Source organism: Oncorhynchus mykiss, chromosome 11 (assembly GCF_057628025.1).
Source record: "Oncorhynchus mykiss isolate SJ-2025 chromosome 11, ASM5762802v1, whole genome shotgun sequence".
Taxonomy (NCBI): domain Eukaryota; kingdom Metazoa; phylum Chordata; class Actinopteri; order Salmoniformes; family Salmonidae; genus Oncorhynchus; species Oncorhynchus mykiss.
In genome coordinates this window covers 14,244,204-14,259,794 of record NC_143032.1, presented here as the reverse complement: position 1 = coordinate 14,259,794, position 15,591 = coordinate 14,244,204, and the positions used below count along the sequence as shown (strand labels likewise).

Below are 15,591 nucleotides of genomic sequence, written 5' to 3'. Positions count from 1 at the left end.
GCATTAACAACTAAACCTGAAGCTAATGTAGCATTATCCACTAACTAGTATTAGCAGAAACAAATATTTACTTCTTCAGGCCCTGAAAACCTGCCAAGTGCTAGATGACACACAAAGGTATTCAATGGATGTTGAATGAGAAAGATTTATTAGGCTTGTATTTGGATTAGATTATGAAATTGCCTGCTTTTAAGTTCAGCAGCATTAACATACTCATATTTGAAACCACTTTTCAGGATACCTCATCAGTGAACAACTGACAGAATTTTCTAAAGCCTCCAGAGGTAATATGAAATTTTAAAAAGTTAATTAAAATCAAACCAAACTGCCTTGAAACGTAAAATAAAATGCCACTTTGAATAATAAATAAAATAAATAATGAATAATAAATAAATAAATAATAAATAATGAATAAAATAACCTCTGCAGACTAACATTTCATTCAATGTGACGCTCCTGCTACACAGAAACCAACCAAAATCAACTGTATTTCTCATTATTTCAATTCACAAGATAAAATTAACGCGAGCGCCAGCCATCGAGAACTGAACCTCTGCGATTCTTGAGCTTGGCGCTGTCGACGCAATAAGAGAAAAACAGCAGCATTCTTTGATTTCAATGCTGGACGCCCGATGCCTGTAGTGCTGCAGGGCCTTGAGACTCACTCTTCACTGATTTCTCTTCTAAGCAGCCAAAGGCAACACAGACGTCATACCAGAGTCTATGATATGGTCCTTATATGAACCAGCACGTCACTGACCTAAAGGGGCCTGATAAAAACCTCTCCCCACTCCCTCCCTCCTTTCTATCTTCCTCCCTCCTCTCCATCCAAGTTTCCTTTAGTTCCTTACCTCCCGGTCAGGTGAGCCTTGTGAGAGGGCTGGCTAATAACAGAACCACACGTAGGTTTCAGATTGCCCTCCTCGCTCTCTGATGTGTTAGCTAATGAAGGAGGTAGATGTAGCTATGGTAATACCCTCCGGGTGTGTTTACACAGTGGAATAACACGATCATGCAGCCAGGAGAGTTCAAATCAAATCAAACTTTATTTGTCACATGCGCCGAATACAACATGTCACCTTTCACCTTACCGTGAAATGCTTATTTACAAGCCCTTAACCAACAGTGCAGTTCAAGAAGAGTTAAGAAAGTAACACAATAAAATAACAATAACATGGAAATATACAGGGGGTACCGGTACCGTGTCAATGTGTGGGGGTACAGGTTAGGCAAGGAAATATGTACATGTAGGTAGGGGTGAAGTGACTATGCATATATAATAAACAGTGAGTAGCAGCAGTGTAAAAAATAAAATGGGGGGGGTCAATGTAAATAATACGGCCCTGGGCAGTGAGTGGGGCTCGCTTACCTGGTTCAGCAGTGGGTCAATGTGCCTCTGGGACGACGGCGTCCGTAACACTCTCTTTCCCCAGAAGGACCTGTGTGCACTTAAATCAGATCACACAGGATAAGTGAGAGCACATACAGTATGGGGAAGGTTAAGAGTGTGTTGTATTTAAAGGGATACTACACCATTCTGGCAATTCATTTTGTGTCTCTGCGTTTTTATGTCTGCTTGCAGTATGAAGGAAGTTAGAGGCAGTTTCGCGGGCCAATGCTAACTAGCGTTAGTGCAATGACTGGACGTCTACAGGTACGCTAGCGACCCAAGACCAGCGGTGCATATCATCAGTTTAAAGCAGTGTCCTCTCCTTTCCTTTGCACTGATGAGAAAACACATAAACAGCAGAAAGTAACTCCCTGGTAGGATTCCACCATGTGCATTCACCCACTCTATCTTATGTAGCTGATGGAGACGAGACGAAGAGGAAGCCACATTATACTATTGAGATGCACCTGAGGTAACTGAAGCACTTGAGATTTCTCACCTGATAGAAGTGTTGAATTCGTTTAGCAACACATTTGGTCTCAGCACACTCTTGATTGGAGGGATTGGACAAGGATGTTCACTCGCACCGCTTACATGTTTTGCGTCATCTACATAAACTGATACAGGCCGTATAAAGGCCCCTCGTGCACTTACCAGTACTGTAGTGTGTGAGTGTACTGTATGTGTGTGTATACTGTAGTGTGTGTCATTATGAAAAAGGTAAACAGACATTCTGTTAGTGTTTTATTTCAATGGAGTCTGCAATACAGAAGAGAGATTAGGAGTTGTTAAGAGAATGTAGGAGTCGATAGGAGTCATTAAGATAATATAAGAGTCGATAGGAGTCGTAAAGAGAATATAGGAGTCGATAGGAGTCATTAAGAGAATATAAGAGTCGATAGGAGTCATTAAGAGAATATAAGAGTCGATAGGAGACAATAGGAGCCGATAAGAGAAGATAGGAGAAAGAGGAGCAAACACTGAGTGTTCAAAACATTAAGCAAACCTGCTCTTTCCAAGACAGACTGGTCAGGTGACTCCAGGTGAAAGCTATGATCCTTATTGATGTCACCTTTTAAATCCACTTCAATCAGTATAAATGAAGGGGAGAAGACAGGTTAAAAATGATTTTTAAGCCTTGAGACAATGGATTTATGGATTTAAGTGACTTTGAACGGGGTATGGTAGTAGGTGCCAGGCACACCGGTTTGAGTGTGTCAAGAACTGTAACCATGCTGGGTTTTTCAAGCTCAACAGTTTCCCATTTGTATAAAGAATGGTCCCCCAACCAAAGAACATCCAGTCAACTGTGGGAAGCATTGGAGTCAACAGCATCTCTTTCAACAGCTTGTAGAGTCCACGCCCCGACGAATTGAGGCGGTTCTTTTTTTATTTATGCATTTCTTTTTTGAACTTTTACCCCCTAATGTGGTGATATCCAATTGGTAGTTACAGTCTTGTCTCATCGCTCATCGGTCGAGAGCCATGCATCCTCCGAAACACGACCCTGCCAAGCATCACTGCTTCTTGACACACTGCTCGCTTAACCCGGAAGCCAGCCGCACCAATGCGTCGGAGGAAACACCATCCAGTAGGCAACCGAAGTCAGCTTGCTGGTGCTCAGCCCACCACAAGGAGTCTCTAAAGCGCGAATGGACAAGGAAATCCCGGCCGGCCAAACCCTCCCCTAACCTGGACGACGCTGGGCCAATTGTGCATCGCCTGATGGTTCTCCTGGTCACGACTAGCTGTGACACCGCCTGGGATCAAACCTGGTTCTGTGACGCCTCAAACTATGTGATGCAGTGCCTTAGACCAGTTCGCCACTCGGGAGGCCCAAATTGAGGTTGTTCTGAGGGCAAAAGGGAGTGCAACTCAATATTTGGACGGTGATCCTAATGTTTTGTACACTCAGTGTATAGTGCTTATGTGGTGCAAACCCGTGATTTCGCTCAGTGACCAAAATACACCCTCTGATTCACACACTGGTCCAGCTTTCAGGCTCCACTTCCCAGCAGGCTTTCGTTCCACACACACACACACACACACACACACACACACACACACACACTTTCCTCTCCTCCATTCCTCCACATTATGTAACATTGTAACAGACTCCCCACAGCAATACAAACAGGACACCCACACCCGGATAAGGTCAGGGGTTTGATGAGGTAACACAAGGATAGGAAGAGGAAGGAGGGGTAACCATGGTGACCAAGGGGTATAGAGAACGTGACCTCACGAAGCATACATTACTGATCTGCTCCTGTGTCTTTCTCAGTCTCTGCAGCTCTGGCGTGTCCGATACAATGCTGAAGCCTCTGCCTTTGCTATCCTCAAAGTCCTTTTTGTATTTCACCTGAAACAAGAGACAGGGATGAGGTTTGAAAACAGTACTTATTTGTAAAACTTTGCCATCTGAAAATGCTGCCTTTCGACAGTGATTCTAAACTTCAGCACAATAGTCTGGCAAGTGTTGTGATGGGAAAGTGGAGAGCCTACTGTTCTGAAGTGAAGATACCGGGGTAAAAAGAGCTTAGTCTAAAAAAAAAAAAAATGTTTTGTTTGGAAATAAACTGGTCAATTTAAGTTTGTTCTTGGTTCCATTTATTCTCTGAAAAAAACAGAAGATAAAGGGGGTGAATTGAAAGTGGCAGTTGTTTTGCAGTTCCTTTTATCACTGAAGAGCAAGACAACAATTCCAACAAAATTATTATTGATTCAAAGCCTTTCATGTTGTAGAAACCCACATGCTATAGAATAGTTTTCTGTAGGGAACACATTAAACACAAATTAGACCAATCTTCATCCTTGACTAGCCTCTTGGAGTTTCAAGAGCTTTAATTCTCCAACACTTTGAAGTCTCACATAAGCTCTGACATAAAGTATTAATGTTCACACCTGATCGTTATCTTAATGTACAGAATAATTATACTTTGTCAAGGGCACACTAGGAATCATTTATACATCACTAGACTGCTATATAGGATTGTAAAGAAACTTAACATAATTATATAGCCTCAATTCAATTCACTAGAACTTTTTTGTCCCCAAAGGGCAATTTGGGTGTGGTGCAGGACACATGAAAACATTTGACATACACTCCCCTACGTATATATTTTGACAGTGAAGCTAAAACTTTCATTTGGCTCTATACGGCAGCATTTTGGATGTGAGATCAAATGATTTCTATGAAGTGACAGTACATAACGTCAGCTTTTATTTGAGGGTATTTTCATACATATCTGTTTAACCATTTAGAAATGAAAGCATTTTATCTATCTAGTCCTCCCATTTGAAGGTGTCATGAATATTTGGACAAATTCACTTATAGTGTATTACATTTAGTCAAAAGTTGAGTATTTGGTCCCATATTCCTAGCACACAATGACTACTCTACAAACTTGTTGGCTGCATTAGTAGTTTGTTTTGGTTGTGTTTCGGGTTAGGTTGTGCACAATATAAATTAATGGTAAATAACGTATTATGTCATTTTGGAGTAATTGTTATTGTAAATAACAATAGAATATGTTTCTGAACACTTCTACATTAATGTGGATGCTACCATGGTTACGTATAATCATGAATAAAATCATGAATAATTATTAGTGAGAAAGTTATAGAGCAATAAATATCACACCCCCCAAAAATGCTAACCTCCTCTGTTATTGGTAAGGGTGAAAGGTTAGCATGTTTTGGGGGCACGATATTTGTGCACCTGTAACTTTCTCACGGATTTCACCCCAAAGTAGCCTATCACTGGCGATAATCTGTCCTTCAGTATTTAATAGTATTTTATCCTGGGGCTTTGCTACCGTTATGTAAGGCTCAACCAGTGAGTTATTACTCATATCATTAGCCTATCAAATTAGAGCTTGAAAAACACGGGCTGATAAATATGCCCGCCGTTCATGTCATGTCATACTGACAGCACAAGGAAACAGCTGGGACGAAGGGGCAGTTCGTTCCTCTGAGATTTCACACATAGCAGGGCTGGAGCAAAAGTCTGCATACCGACTACCAGGAGCTAGAAGCTCACATAAATACGGTCTATGTTACACATCATATGAATGAAATACGTTCTCAGGTCCTCTCATAAGATTAATATCACTTTATTGGTCAATTGCACCCAAGGTCCAACCGAAATTTAACTTCTGTTTTTAACCCAACCTCTCACATACACATACAGATTTTGGAGAGGTGCGGGAGCTGCCACGCACTGGGAGCTGTTGCTGTGTGAGGTTAAGTGCCTTGCTCAAGGGCAAAATGTAATCTAGGAATTGATACCAGCAACCCTTCGGATGCCAGCTCACTTCCCGCCAGATTTGAACTGGCATCCCTCCAGTTGATGCCTCTCTAATCACTAGGCTACCTGCCACCCTCATTCTTCTCAGCTCTTGCTTCTGCTGGGTGACTCACTGATACACACATTAAAATGTCACATGTACAGAACTCGTACATTGCGTAATACATCCATTATGCAGACATTTCAAAGTGTACCAGTGTGCTTTGATGGAAACAGATATATAGATATAGACACTAACAGGGCATCTCAGTTGGTGTGAAGAAGCTTGTGTCTATTGGGTAGTGATGAGAAATGCTCTGCTTTGCTCCCCTGTTACAGTCAGTAAGCACAGAGAGACAGAGCGAGAGAGCGAGGAATGTGACAGACAAGACAAGACCAGACCAGACCAGACCAGACAGACAGAGTGTAAGGCGTCTAGGTGTAGCAGGTAAGGCGGAGTCAGGCGCAGGACACAGAGATGAATAATTCACGTAACTTTACTCAAAACAACAAAATTCCAAGAAGGAAAATAATCAAGTTCACAAATACAGACTAACTTACAAATGAACAAACACGCACAAAACCATGGGGGAGCCAGAGGGTTAAATAAGGAACCTATAATTATGGGAATGGAAACCAGGTGTGTACAATGAAGACAAAACAAATGGAAAATGAAAAGTGGATCGGTGGCGGCTAGAAAACCTGTGACGTCGACCGCCGAATGCTGCCCGAACAAGGAGAGGGACCAACTTCGATGGAAGTTGTGACAGACAGACAGACAGAGAGAGAGAAAAGTTGTGGAGTAGAAGTAATCAAAAATATAAATTAGTAGAGTACAGATACCCCAAAAAACGACTTACATTTTTTTAATTAAATATTTAACAGGACTGCAAACATTCCATAACAAAGCCATCACTTACAGAGAGATGACGCTATTTGGCCCTAAACAGACCCCTGTGAATGACCCAAAATTAAGGAAAGCTATGCACAGATTCTGTGAGGATAGCCTTGCTATTGAGAGCGGCCACCGTAGGCAGACCTGGATCTCAAGAGAAGACAGGCTATGTGCACACTGCCCACAAAATGAGGTGGAAACTGAGTTGCACTTCCTAACCTCCTGCCAAATGTATGACCATATCAGAGACACAAACTCAGTAAAAAACTTCCCTTTTTCAGGACCCTGTCTTTCAAAGATAACTTGTAAAAATGTAAAAATAACTTCACAGATCTTCATTGTAAAGGGTTTAAACACTGTTTCCCATGTTCAATGAACCATAAACAATTAATGTACATGCACCTGTGGAACGGTTGTTAAGACACTAACAGCCTACAGACAGTAGGCAATTAAGGTCACAGTTATACAAACTTAGGACACTAAAGAGGCCTTTCTACTGAAAACACCAAAAGAAAGATGACCAGGGTCCCTGCTCATCTGCGTGAACATGCCTTAGGCATGCTGCAAGAAGGCATGAGGACTGCAGATGTGGCCAGGGCAATAAATTGCAATGTCCGTACTATGAGACCCGAACATCACACCTGCGGGACAAGTACAGGAGGGTAACAACAACTGAGTTACACCACACCAGGAACGCACAATCCCTCCATCAGTGCTCAGATTGTCGGCAATAGGCTGAGAGAGGCTGGACTGAGGGCTTGTAGACCTGTTGTAAGGCAGGTCCTCGCCAGACATTACTGGCAACAACGACGCCTATGGGCACAATCCCACCGTCACTGGACTAAACAGAACTGGCAAAAAGTGCTCTTCACTGACGTGTCATGGTTTTGTCTCACCAGGGGTGATGGTCGGATTCGCGTTTATCGTCGAAGGAATGAGCGTTACACCGAGGCCTGTACACCGGAGCAGGATCAATTTGGAGGTGGAGGGTCCGTCATGGTCTGGGGCGGTGTGTCACAGCATCATCGGACTGAGCTTGTTGTCATTGCAGGCAATCTCAACGCTGTGCGTTACAGGGAAGACATCCTCCTCCCTCATGTCGTACCCTTCCTGCAGGCTCATCCTGACATGACCCTCCAGCATGACAATGCTACCAGCCATACTGCTCGTTCTGAGCATGATTTCCTGCAAGACAGGAATGCCAGTGTTCTGCCATGGCCAGCGAAGAACCCGGATCTCAATCCCATTGAGCACGTCTGGGTGGGACCTGTTGGATTGGAGGGTGAGGGCTAGGGCCATTCCCCCCAGAAATGTCCAGGAACTTGCAGGTGCCTTGGTGGAAGAGTGGGGTAACATCGCACAGCAAGAACTGGCAAATCTGGTGCAGTCCATGAGGAGGAGATGCACTGCGGTACTTAATGCAGCTGGTGGCCACACCAGATACTGACTGTTACTTTTGATTTTGACCCCATGTTTATTTATTTTCCCTTTTGTACTTAAACTATTTGCACATTGTTACAACACTGCATATAGATATAATATGACATTTGAAATTGAACTTTTGTGAGTATAATGTTTACTGTTAATTTTATATTGTTTATTTCACTTTTGTTTATTATCAATTTCACTTGCTTTGGCAAAGTAAAAATATGTTTTCCATGTCAATAAAGCCCTTTGAATTGAATTGAATTTAGAGAGAGGGAGGGAGGAAGAGAGAAAGAGAGAGAGGGAGGGAGGAAGAGAGAAAGAGAGAGAGGGAGGGAGAAAGAGAGAATGAGAGAGAGGGAGGGAGGAAGAGAGAAAGAGGCCGTTATTACCAGACACTGGCCGGTAAATGCCAATGTTGGGTAATAACGGCCCCTTTTATTACTGCAACTGTGGACAGCACCGATAGAGACAGCAATAACAAACAAAGACATGGTTGCTGAGGATGCTGCTCTCCACAGAGGATGCTGCTCTCCACAGAGGATGCTGCTCTCCACAGAAGATGCTGTTTTACACTGTGGATGCTGCTCTCCACAAAGGATGCTGTTTTACACTGTGGATGCTGCTCTCCACTGAGGATGCTTCTCTCCACAGAGGATGCTGTTTTACACTGAGGATGCTGCTCTCCACTGAGGATGCTTCTCTCCACAGAGGATGCTTCTCTCCACAGAGGATGCTTCTCTCCACAGAGGATGCTGTTTTACACTGAGGACGAGCTCGGTTGGTTTTATGGACTGGGATCAGTATAAGTTGGTAACACTGACTGGGTTTGCAAAGAATTGTGGGCTGATTTTAGAGGGGTGGATGGCTACCTCACATGGTTTCTCTGACTCCTAGCATTTCAGATCGTCTGTTCACACAGAGTGGTCTACACAGCCATTGTGGGGGGTGTTTGGCCGCCAGACAATATGAGCAGGGGCAAATATGAGCTCAGTGACTGTGTCAGGGTCACTCATCCAGCTAGGGGACAGAGAGGGTGTTTGTCCTCGGCCAGTTAATGGACAAAAGCTGAAAGTGCATCAGGCACGATGCCAGGACAGTGTCTCCTCTCTCACATGGAGAGAGAAACGAGCGTATTTAACAGACACACTCATAGGACGAAACACACATGAAGATGAATCAATGACAGATAAAACACTCAACGTGCAAGAGCTAGTTCTGAAAGTGAGAGACTGGAGTGATTGATAGACATCTGTATTTCACATACTAGTGTGTGTGTGTGTGTGTATGAGTGTGTGATGCCCCTCTCCCTGGTCTGTGACATAGCTTGACTCCTTTAGGAAACCACTTAGTGGAACTCTCTCTCTGTGTGTGTGTGTGTGTGTGTGTGTGTGTGTGTGTGTGTGTGTGTGTGTGTGTGTGTGTGTGTGTGTGTGTGAGAGAGTCCTTCTGTCCCTCCCCTCCAGTAAGCCAATAATCTGACGCCCAAACATGTTACCAAACACAAACATGTCGAACACATAGAACAATATGCAGGCGCTAGTCTGTCAGTGAGTCACTTCCATTATCCTAGTTCTTCATACAATTAACGGTGTCAAATCAAATCGTATTTGTCACACACACCGAATACAACAGGCCAAACGTGATTTAAAAAAAAACAATCATAATTTTACCTTTATTTAACTAGGCAAGTCAGTTAAGAACACGTTCTTATTTTCAATGACAGCCTAGGAACAGTGAGTCAACTGCCTTGTTCAGGGGCAGAACGACAGATTTGTACCTTGTCAGCTTGGGGATTTGAACTTGCAACCTTTCGGTTACTAGCCCAACGCTCTAACCACTAGGCTAGGCTACCACTAGGCTACCCTGCCGCCCCATGATTACTGACAAGCCCGTAATGCAACAATGCATTTTTAAGAAAAATAAGGGTTAAGAAAATATTCACCAAATAAAGTTGAAAAAGTTAAGCAATAAAATAACAATAACGAGGCTATATATACATCGGTACCGGTATTGAGTAAATGTGCAGAGGTACAGGTTAATTGAGGTAATTTAGGTAATTTGTTCATTACCATTCAAAAGTTTGGGGTGACTTTGAAATGTCCTTGTTTTTGAAAGAAAATCTACATTTTTGACCATTAAAATAATATTGAATTGATCAGAAATACACTGTAGACATTGTTAATGTTGTAAATGACTATTGTAGCTGGAAACGGCTTTTTATGGAATTCCAATGGCACGTTGTGTTAGCTAATCCAAGTTTATCATTTTATAAGGCTAATTGATCATTAGAAAACCCTTTTTGAAATTATGTTAGCACAGCTGAAAATTGTTTGGAATGTGGTTTTAACCAATCAGCATTCAGGATGAGACCCACCCATTATATAAATCAATTATGAAAACCTAAGGGCCGAAAAGTTGTATCAATAAAATCATATGGGAGCATGAACAGCAGTGTGCAGCGTTTTCATTTATATTTATATGTCATATATATGGAACTCCAGTACCTGCAAAATATTAGCTGGATGTGTGTGTTTTCTTCAGCTTTTGTACATATTAGTAACTAACAATCATCATCTGCAGCTATAGATTACATAATTTGATCAGCAGTTGTGAATACATGAGCCCATATGAGAGTGGGGAAATGAAAGCCGCTGATGATTAATAAAAGTGATACAATCCCTTGGTCTGTGTGAAGAGGACGATGAGAGTGCCTTGATGATTCTGACAGTCAGAACACTAATCATTACAGAGGAATCGCTGAGAGACTTGTTTGTGATCAGTGATGAAACTTAAAGGTGAATGAATAAATGTAAAGCTATCTATCTGTGGATCCAGGCACAGTGTATATGACTGTAGAATGAAAGATATACAGCTCTCTGTACACCAGAGATTCAGGGTAAAGCAAACCAAACAGATTCTGTGAGTGAGCTCTCCTCCTCTATGCAGCACTCCTACTCCTCACTCTCTTTGACGTTCCTGTCTCCTGCACTAGGCTGTGTGCTGCCCAGAGGCCCAGCATGTGGACACCCTGTGTGTGTGTGTGTGTGTGTGTGTCTGTGTGTGTGTCTGTGTGTCTCTCTGACAGATGGGCACTGGCTGCATGTCCCTGTCCAGGTAATGTGGGCTCTGACTGCCAAATACAAGGAGGAAGGGAGGGATAACAAAGGAACAAAACATAGGTGTGGCTTTTCACTGGTGTGGCTACAGATGTAGGATCTATTTTGACCTATGTTGTCATAGCACAAGAACAGAACAGAACAGGATTTGAATGCTTAGTGCATAATGTTTTCTTAATCGGTGGTTAAATGTAGGCTACATGAAAAGTGAAATACTGTTAGTATAACTGTGTGTTAGTGTGGGTTTTCAGTGAATTTATGTAAATACCAAGCTACTCTGCAAGAACATTCTCAGGAACAAAAGAGTGATCAAATTAAGATCCTACACCTGTACATATTACACTTCTGTGATGCAAAGTCTGGATCCTAGTTCCTTCATTATTACACAATGTTTCCAGCCCCTCAAAAGTGATGTGCATTTGACGACATGTACCAAAATGCAGGGAGTCTCACCTGGCTCTGTAACTCACTCTGATGTCTCAGCCTCAGGTTCTCTGGGGTGTCAGTCACAATGGTGAAGGACTGCTTCGGATAATGCCTGGAGTGAGAGAGAGAGAGTCATTGTATCATCGTCATCATTAGTTTTTTACAGAAGTGGATCATACAGCCCTGAAAAGTAAGAGCAACACCAAAAGCAGCTAAATGAAAACAAATGACTGCGAAGATAAGACTTTTCCTCACCTCTGCATAGATTATTCACTCTTATAATCAAATGGCAGAGAATGGAGACAATTTAATGTTTACCATCCTGATATTCAAGTAGGAAGTCACCGAATTGATTTCCAAGAGTTAAGGTACCATGTCTATTGAGTGCAAGGGTGTCTCTTACATTTTGATTATTCACAATAATCTATAGCTTGTCAGACCAAGAAATGACAACAACTGAGTCCTATTGGCATATGGCCAACTTTTAGAAACAATTATCAAAAATGCTCCCATGGAACAACCCCCCCCCCCCCCCCCCCCCCCCCCAAAAAACCAAAAAAACCCAAGCGCTGTTTTGAGAACAGAATGGGAATGGAACGTAATAGGTGCCGATGAAACTTCCTAAAACAATGGCCTATTGAAAAGGACTAAACAAAACCCCAGGAAAGTTCAGCTATGACCCAATGACGTTTATCTCATAAAACAGACAGCATTGACAAAGGAGCCATTGAATGAATTGAACAACAGTGACAAACATATTCCTGTTTCCTGGGAAACACTATAGGTTCTTCCCACAACCTTTTGATATGAATTATGGAAAGACAACTCAACTAAGCAAACTACACACACACACACACACGCACACACGCACAAAATATCAGTCTTCAAGATTGCAAGTTTGGTTCATTAAAATGTTTTAGTTGGTCTATGTAAAGTGCAAATTGGTTGAATAAAGATTATTTTAAAACAAATGTATAATGCAAATGGAACTGGTTGAGCACCTGGTCGTGCTGTGAATGAGGATGTCAGGGGGAACTGGTTGAGCACCTGGTCGTGCTGTGAATGAGGATGTCAGGGGGAACTGGTTGAGCACCTGGTCGTGCTGTGAATGAGGATGTCAGGGGGAACTGGTTGAGCACCTGGTCGTGCTGTGAATGAGGATGTCAGGGGGAACTGGTTGAGCACCTGGTCGTGCTGTGAATGAGGATGTCAGGGGGAACTGGTTGAGCACCTGGTCGTGCTGTGAATGAGGATGTCAGGGGGAACTGGTTGAGCACCTGGTCGTGCTGTGAATGAGGATGTCAGGGGGAACTGGTTGAGCACCTGGTCGTGCTGTGAATGAGGATGCCAGGGGGAACTGGTTGAGCACCTCGTCGTGCTGTGAATGAGGATGTCAGGGGGAGCTGGTTGAGCACCTGGTCGTGCTGTGAATGAGGATGTCAGGGGGAGCTGGTTGAGCACCTGGTCGTGCTGTGAATGAGGATGTCAGGGGGAACTGGTTGAGCACCTGGTAGTGCTGTGAATGAGGATGTCAGGGGGAACTGGTTGAGCACCTGGTCGTGCTGTGAATGAGGATGTCAGGGGGAACTGGTTGAGCACCTGGTCGTGCTGTGAATGAGGATGCCAGGGGGAGCTGGTTGAGCACCTGGTCGTGCTGTGAATGAGGATGCCAGGGGGAACTGGTTGAGCACCTGGTCGTGCTGTGAATGAGGATGCCAGGGGGAGCTGGTTGAGCACCTGGTCGTGCTGTGAATGAGGATGCCAGGGGGAGCTGGTTGAGCACCTGGTCGTGCTGTGAATGAGGATGTCAGGGGGAACTGGTTGAGCACCTGGTCGTGCTGTGAATGAGGATGTCAGGGGGAACTGGTTGAGCACCTGGTCGTGCTGTGAATGAGGATGTCAGGGGGAGCTGGTTGAGCACCTGGTCGTGCTGTGAATGAGGATGCCAGGGGGAGCTGGTTGAGCACCTGGTCGTGCTGTGAATGAGGATGCCAGGGGGAACTGGTTGAGCACCTGGTCGTGCTGTGAATGAGGATGTCAGGGGGAACTGGTTGAGCACCTGGTCGTGCTGTGAATGAGGATGTCAGGGGGAACTGGTTGAGCACCTGGTCGTGCTGTGAATGAGGATGTCAGGGGGAGCTGGTTGAGCACCTGGTCGTGCTGTGAATGAGGATGTCAGGGGGAACTGGTTGAGCACCTGGTAGTGCTGTGAATGAGGATGTCAGGGGGAGCTGGTTGAGCACCTGGTCGTGCTGTGAATGTGGATGTCAGGGGGAGCTGGTTGGGGATGGGGTGGTAGAGGTAGAACGGGAAGAGAGGGACAGATAGTGAGAGCGATTAGTTGATTGTTGTAGATGACTGAGGGAGATGAAAAAGAGACAGAACGAGAGAGAGAGAGAGAGAAAGAGAGAACAAGAGAGAGGGATGGAGAGAGAGAGAGAGAGAGAGAGAGAGAACGAGAGGGGGATGGATAAAATGATAATATGTGTATAGAACACAGGGGTGGAGCTAATAACATGGAACCTGGAGCAAATATTTGTCACGGGCCTCCCTACCCTGGCAAATGCCAAATGTTTCTTTGTGAAGTTTCAAAGAAACACAGATGAACTCTGATTCAAGGACATACCAAGCAACAATGTTGTGTGTGCATATTGTATGTAGGCAAGGCAAGATTATCTCAGGAGGGAAATGAAAAAGATGCAGAATCTTCAGAACACAAAGTTTAAAAAACCCACCTGCATCATGATCAACAGCATGTTTTCATTTCTGGCATTCACCATGACTACAAACTCTACTCTGACACGCCCTGATCTCAGAAACTCAAGAGATAAATAGATATGATCAACTAAAAGTCTTGTGACGACAGAGTCAAATATACTGGACAAAAATATAAACACAACATGCAACAATTTCAATGATTTTACTGAGTTGCAGTTCATATTTGGAAATTAGTACATTTAAATAAAGTCATTAGGATTTCACATGACTGGTCAGGGGAGCAGCGTGGGGGGGCCTGGAAGGGAGCCAGGCCCACCCACTGGGGAGCCAAGCCCAGCCAATCAGAATTTGTTTTTCCCAACAAAAGGGCTTTATTACAGAATAACATACTCCTCAGCTTCATCATCTGTCCAGGTGGCTGGTCACAAACATTGCACAGGTGAAGAAGCCGGATGTGTAGGTCCTGGGCTGGTGTGGTTACACGTGGTCTGCGGTTGTGAGGCCGGTTGGACGTACTGCCAAATCCTCTAAAACAATGTTGGAGGAGGCTTATGGTAGAGAAATCAACATTAAATTATCTGGCAACAGCTCTGTTGGACAGTCAGCATGCCAATTGCACACTCCCTCAAAACATCTGTGGCTATCAGGAATCAAGGTAAGACCCAAGTGCAGACCGTGTGAAGTAACAATGTTTATTGTAACACCAGGGGCAGGCAAACGACAGGTCAAGGCAGGCAGGCAGGCTCAGGGTCAGGGAGAGTTCAGTGACCCAGAGGGGGAGCAAAGGTACCGGACAGCAGGCAGACTCAGGGTCAGAGACAGGCAGAGTTCAGTAATCCAGAGGGGGAGCAAAGGTACAGGACGGCAGGCTCAGGCTCAGGGACAGGCAGATTGGTCAGACGGGTGGGTACAAGGTCAGGACAGGCAAGGGTCAAAAACCAGGAAGACAAGAAAGAGAGAGGCAGGGGAAAAGGCAGGAGCTGACAGGACGAACGCTGGTAAGCTTGACAAACAAGACGAACTGGCAACATACAAACAGAGAACACAGGAATAAATACACAAGGGATAATGGGGAAGATGGGCGACAGCTGGAGGGGGGTGGAGACAAGCACAAAGACAGGTGAAACAGATCAGGGCATGACAGTGTTGTGTGACAAAATTGCACATTTTAGAGTGGTCTTTTATTATCCCCAGCACAAGGTGAACTTGTGTAATGATCATGTTGTTTAATCAGCTTCTTGATATGCCACACCTGTCAGGTGGATGGATTATCTTGGCAAATGAGAAATAACCACTAACAGGGTTAGTGTTACATGTTAGTTGTGCACAA

General features: G+C 44.0%; 1 protein-coding gene across 4 annotated transcripts in view; it reads right to left on the bottom strand.

The window, feature by feature from the left end:
* LOC110535304 (LIM zinc-binding domain-containing Nebulette) overlaps nt 1–15,591 on the bottom strand; it is a 77,847-nt gene that overhangs the window by 42,327 nt on the left and 19,929 nt on the right. For 2 of the 4 annotated variants that reach the window (XM_090189464.1, XM_090189466.1), the window contains exon 1: nt 1,370–1,781. Coding sequence is in view for 1 of the 4 variants with exons in the window: in XM_021620216.3 (XP_021475891.2) it covers nt 3,645–3,752; nt 11,571–11,655 (193 nt within the window). In the remaining 3 variants the exon portion in view is untranslated. Of the gene's footprint in view, nt 1–1,369; nt 3,753–11,570; nt 11,656–15,591 lie in introns of those variants that run through there. The other 2 variants (XR_016484379.1, XM_021620216.3) reach the window with 2 other exon arrangements.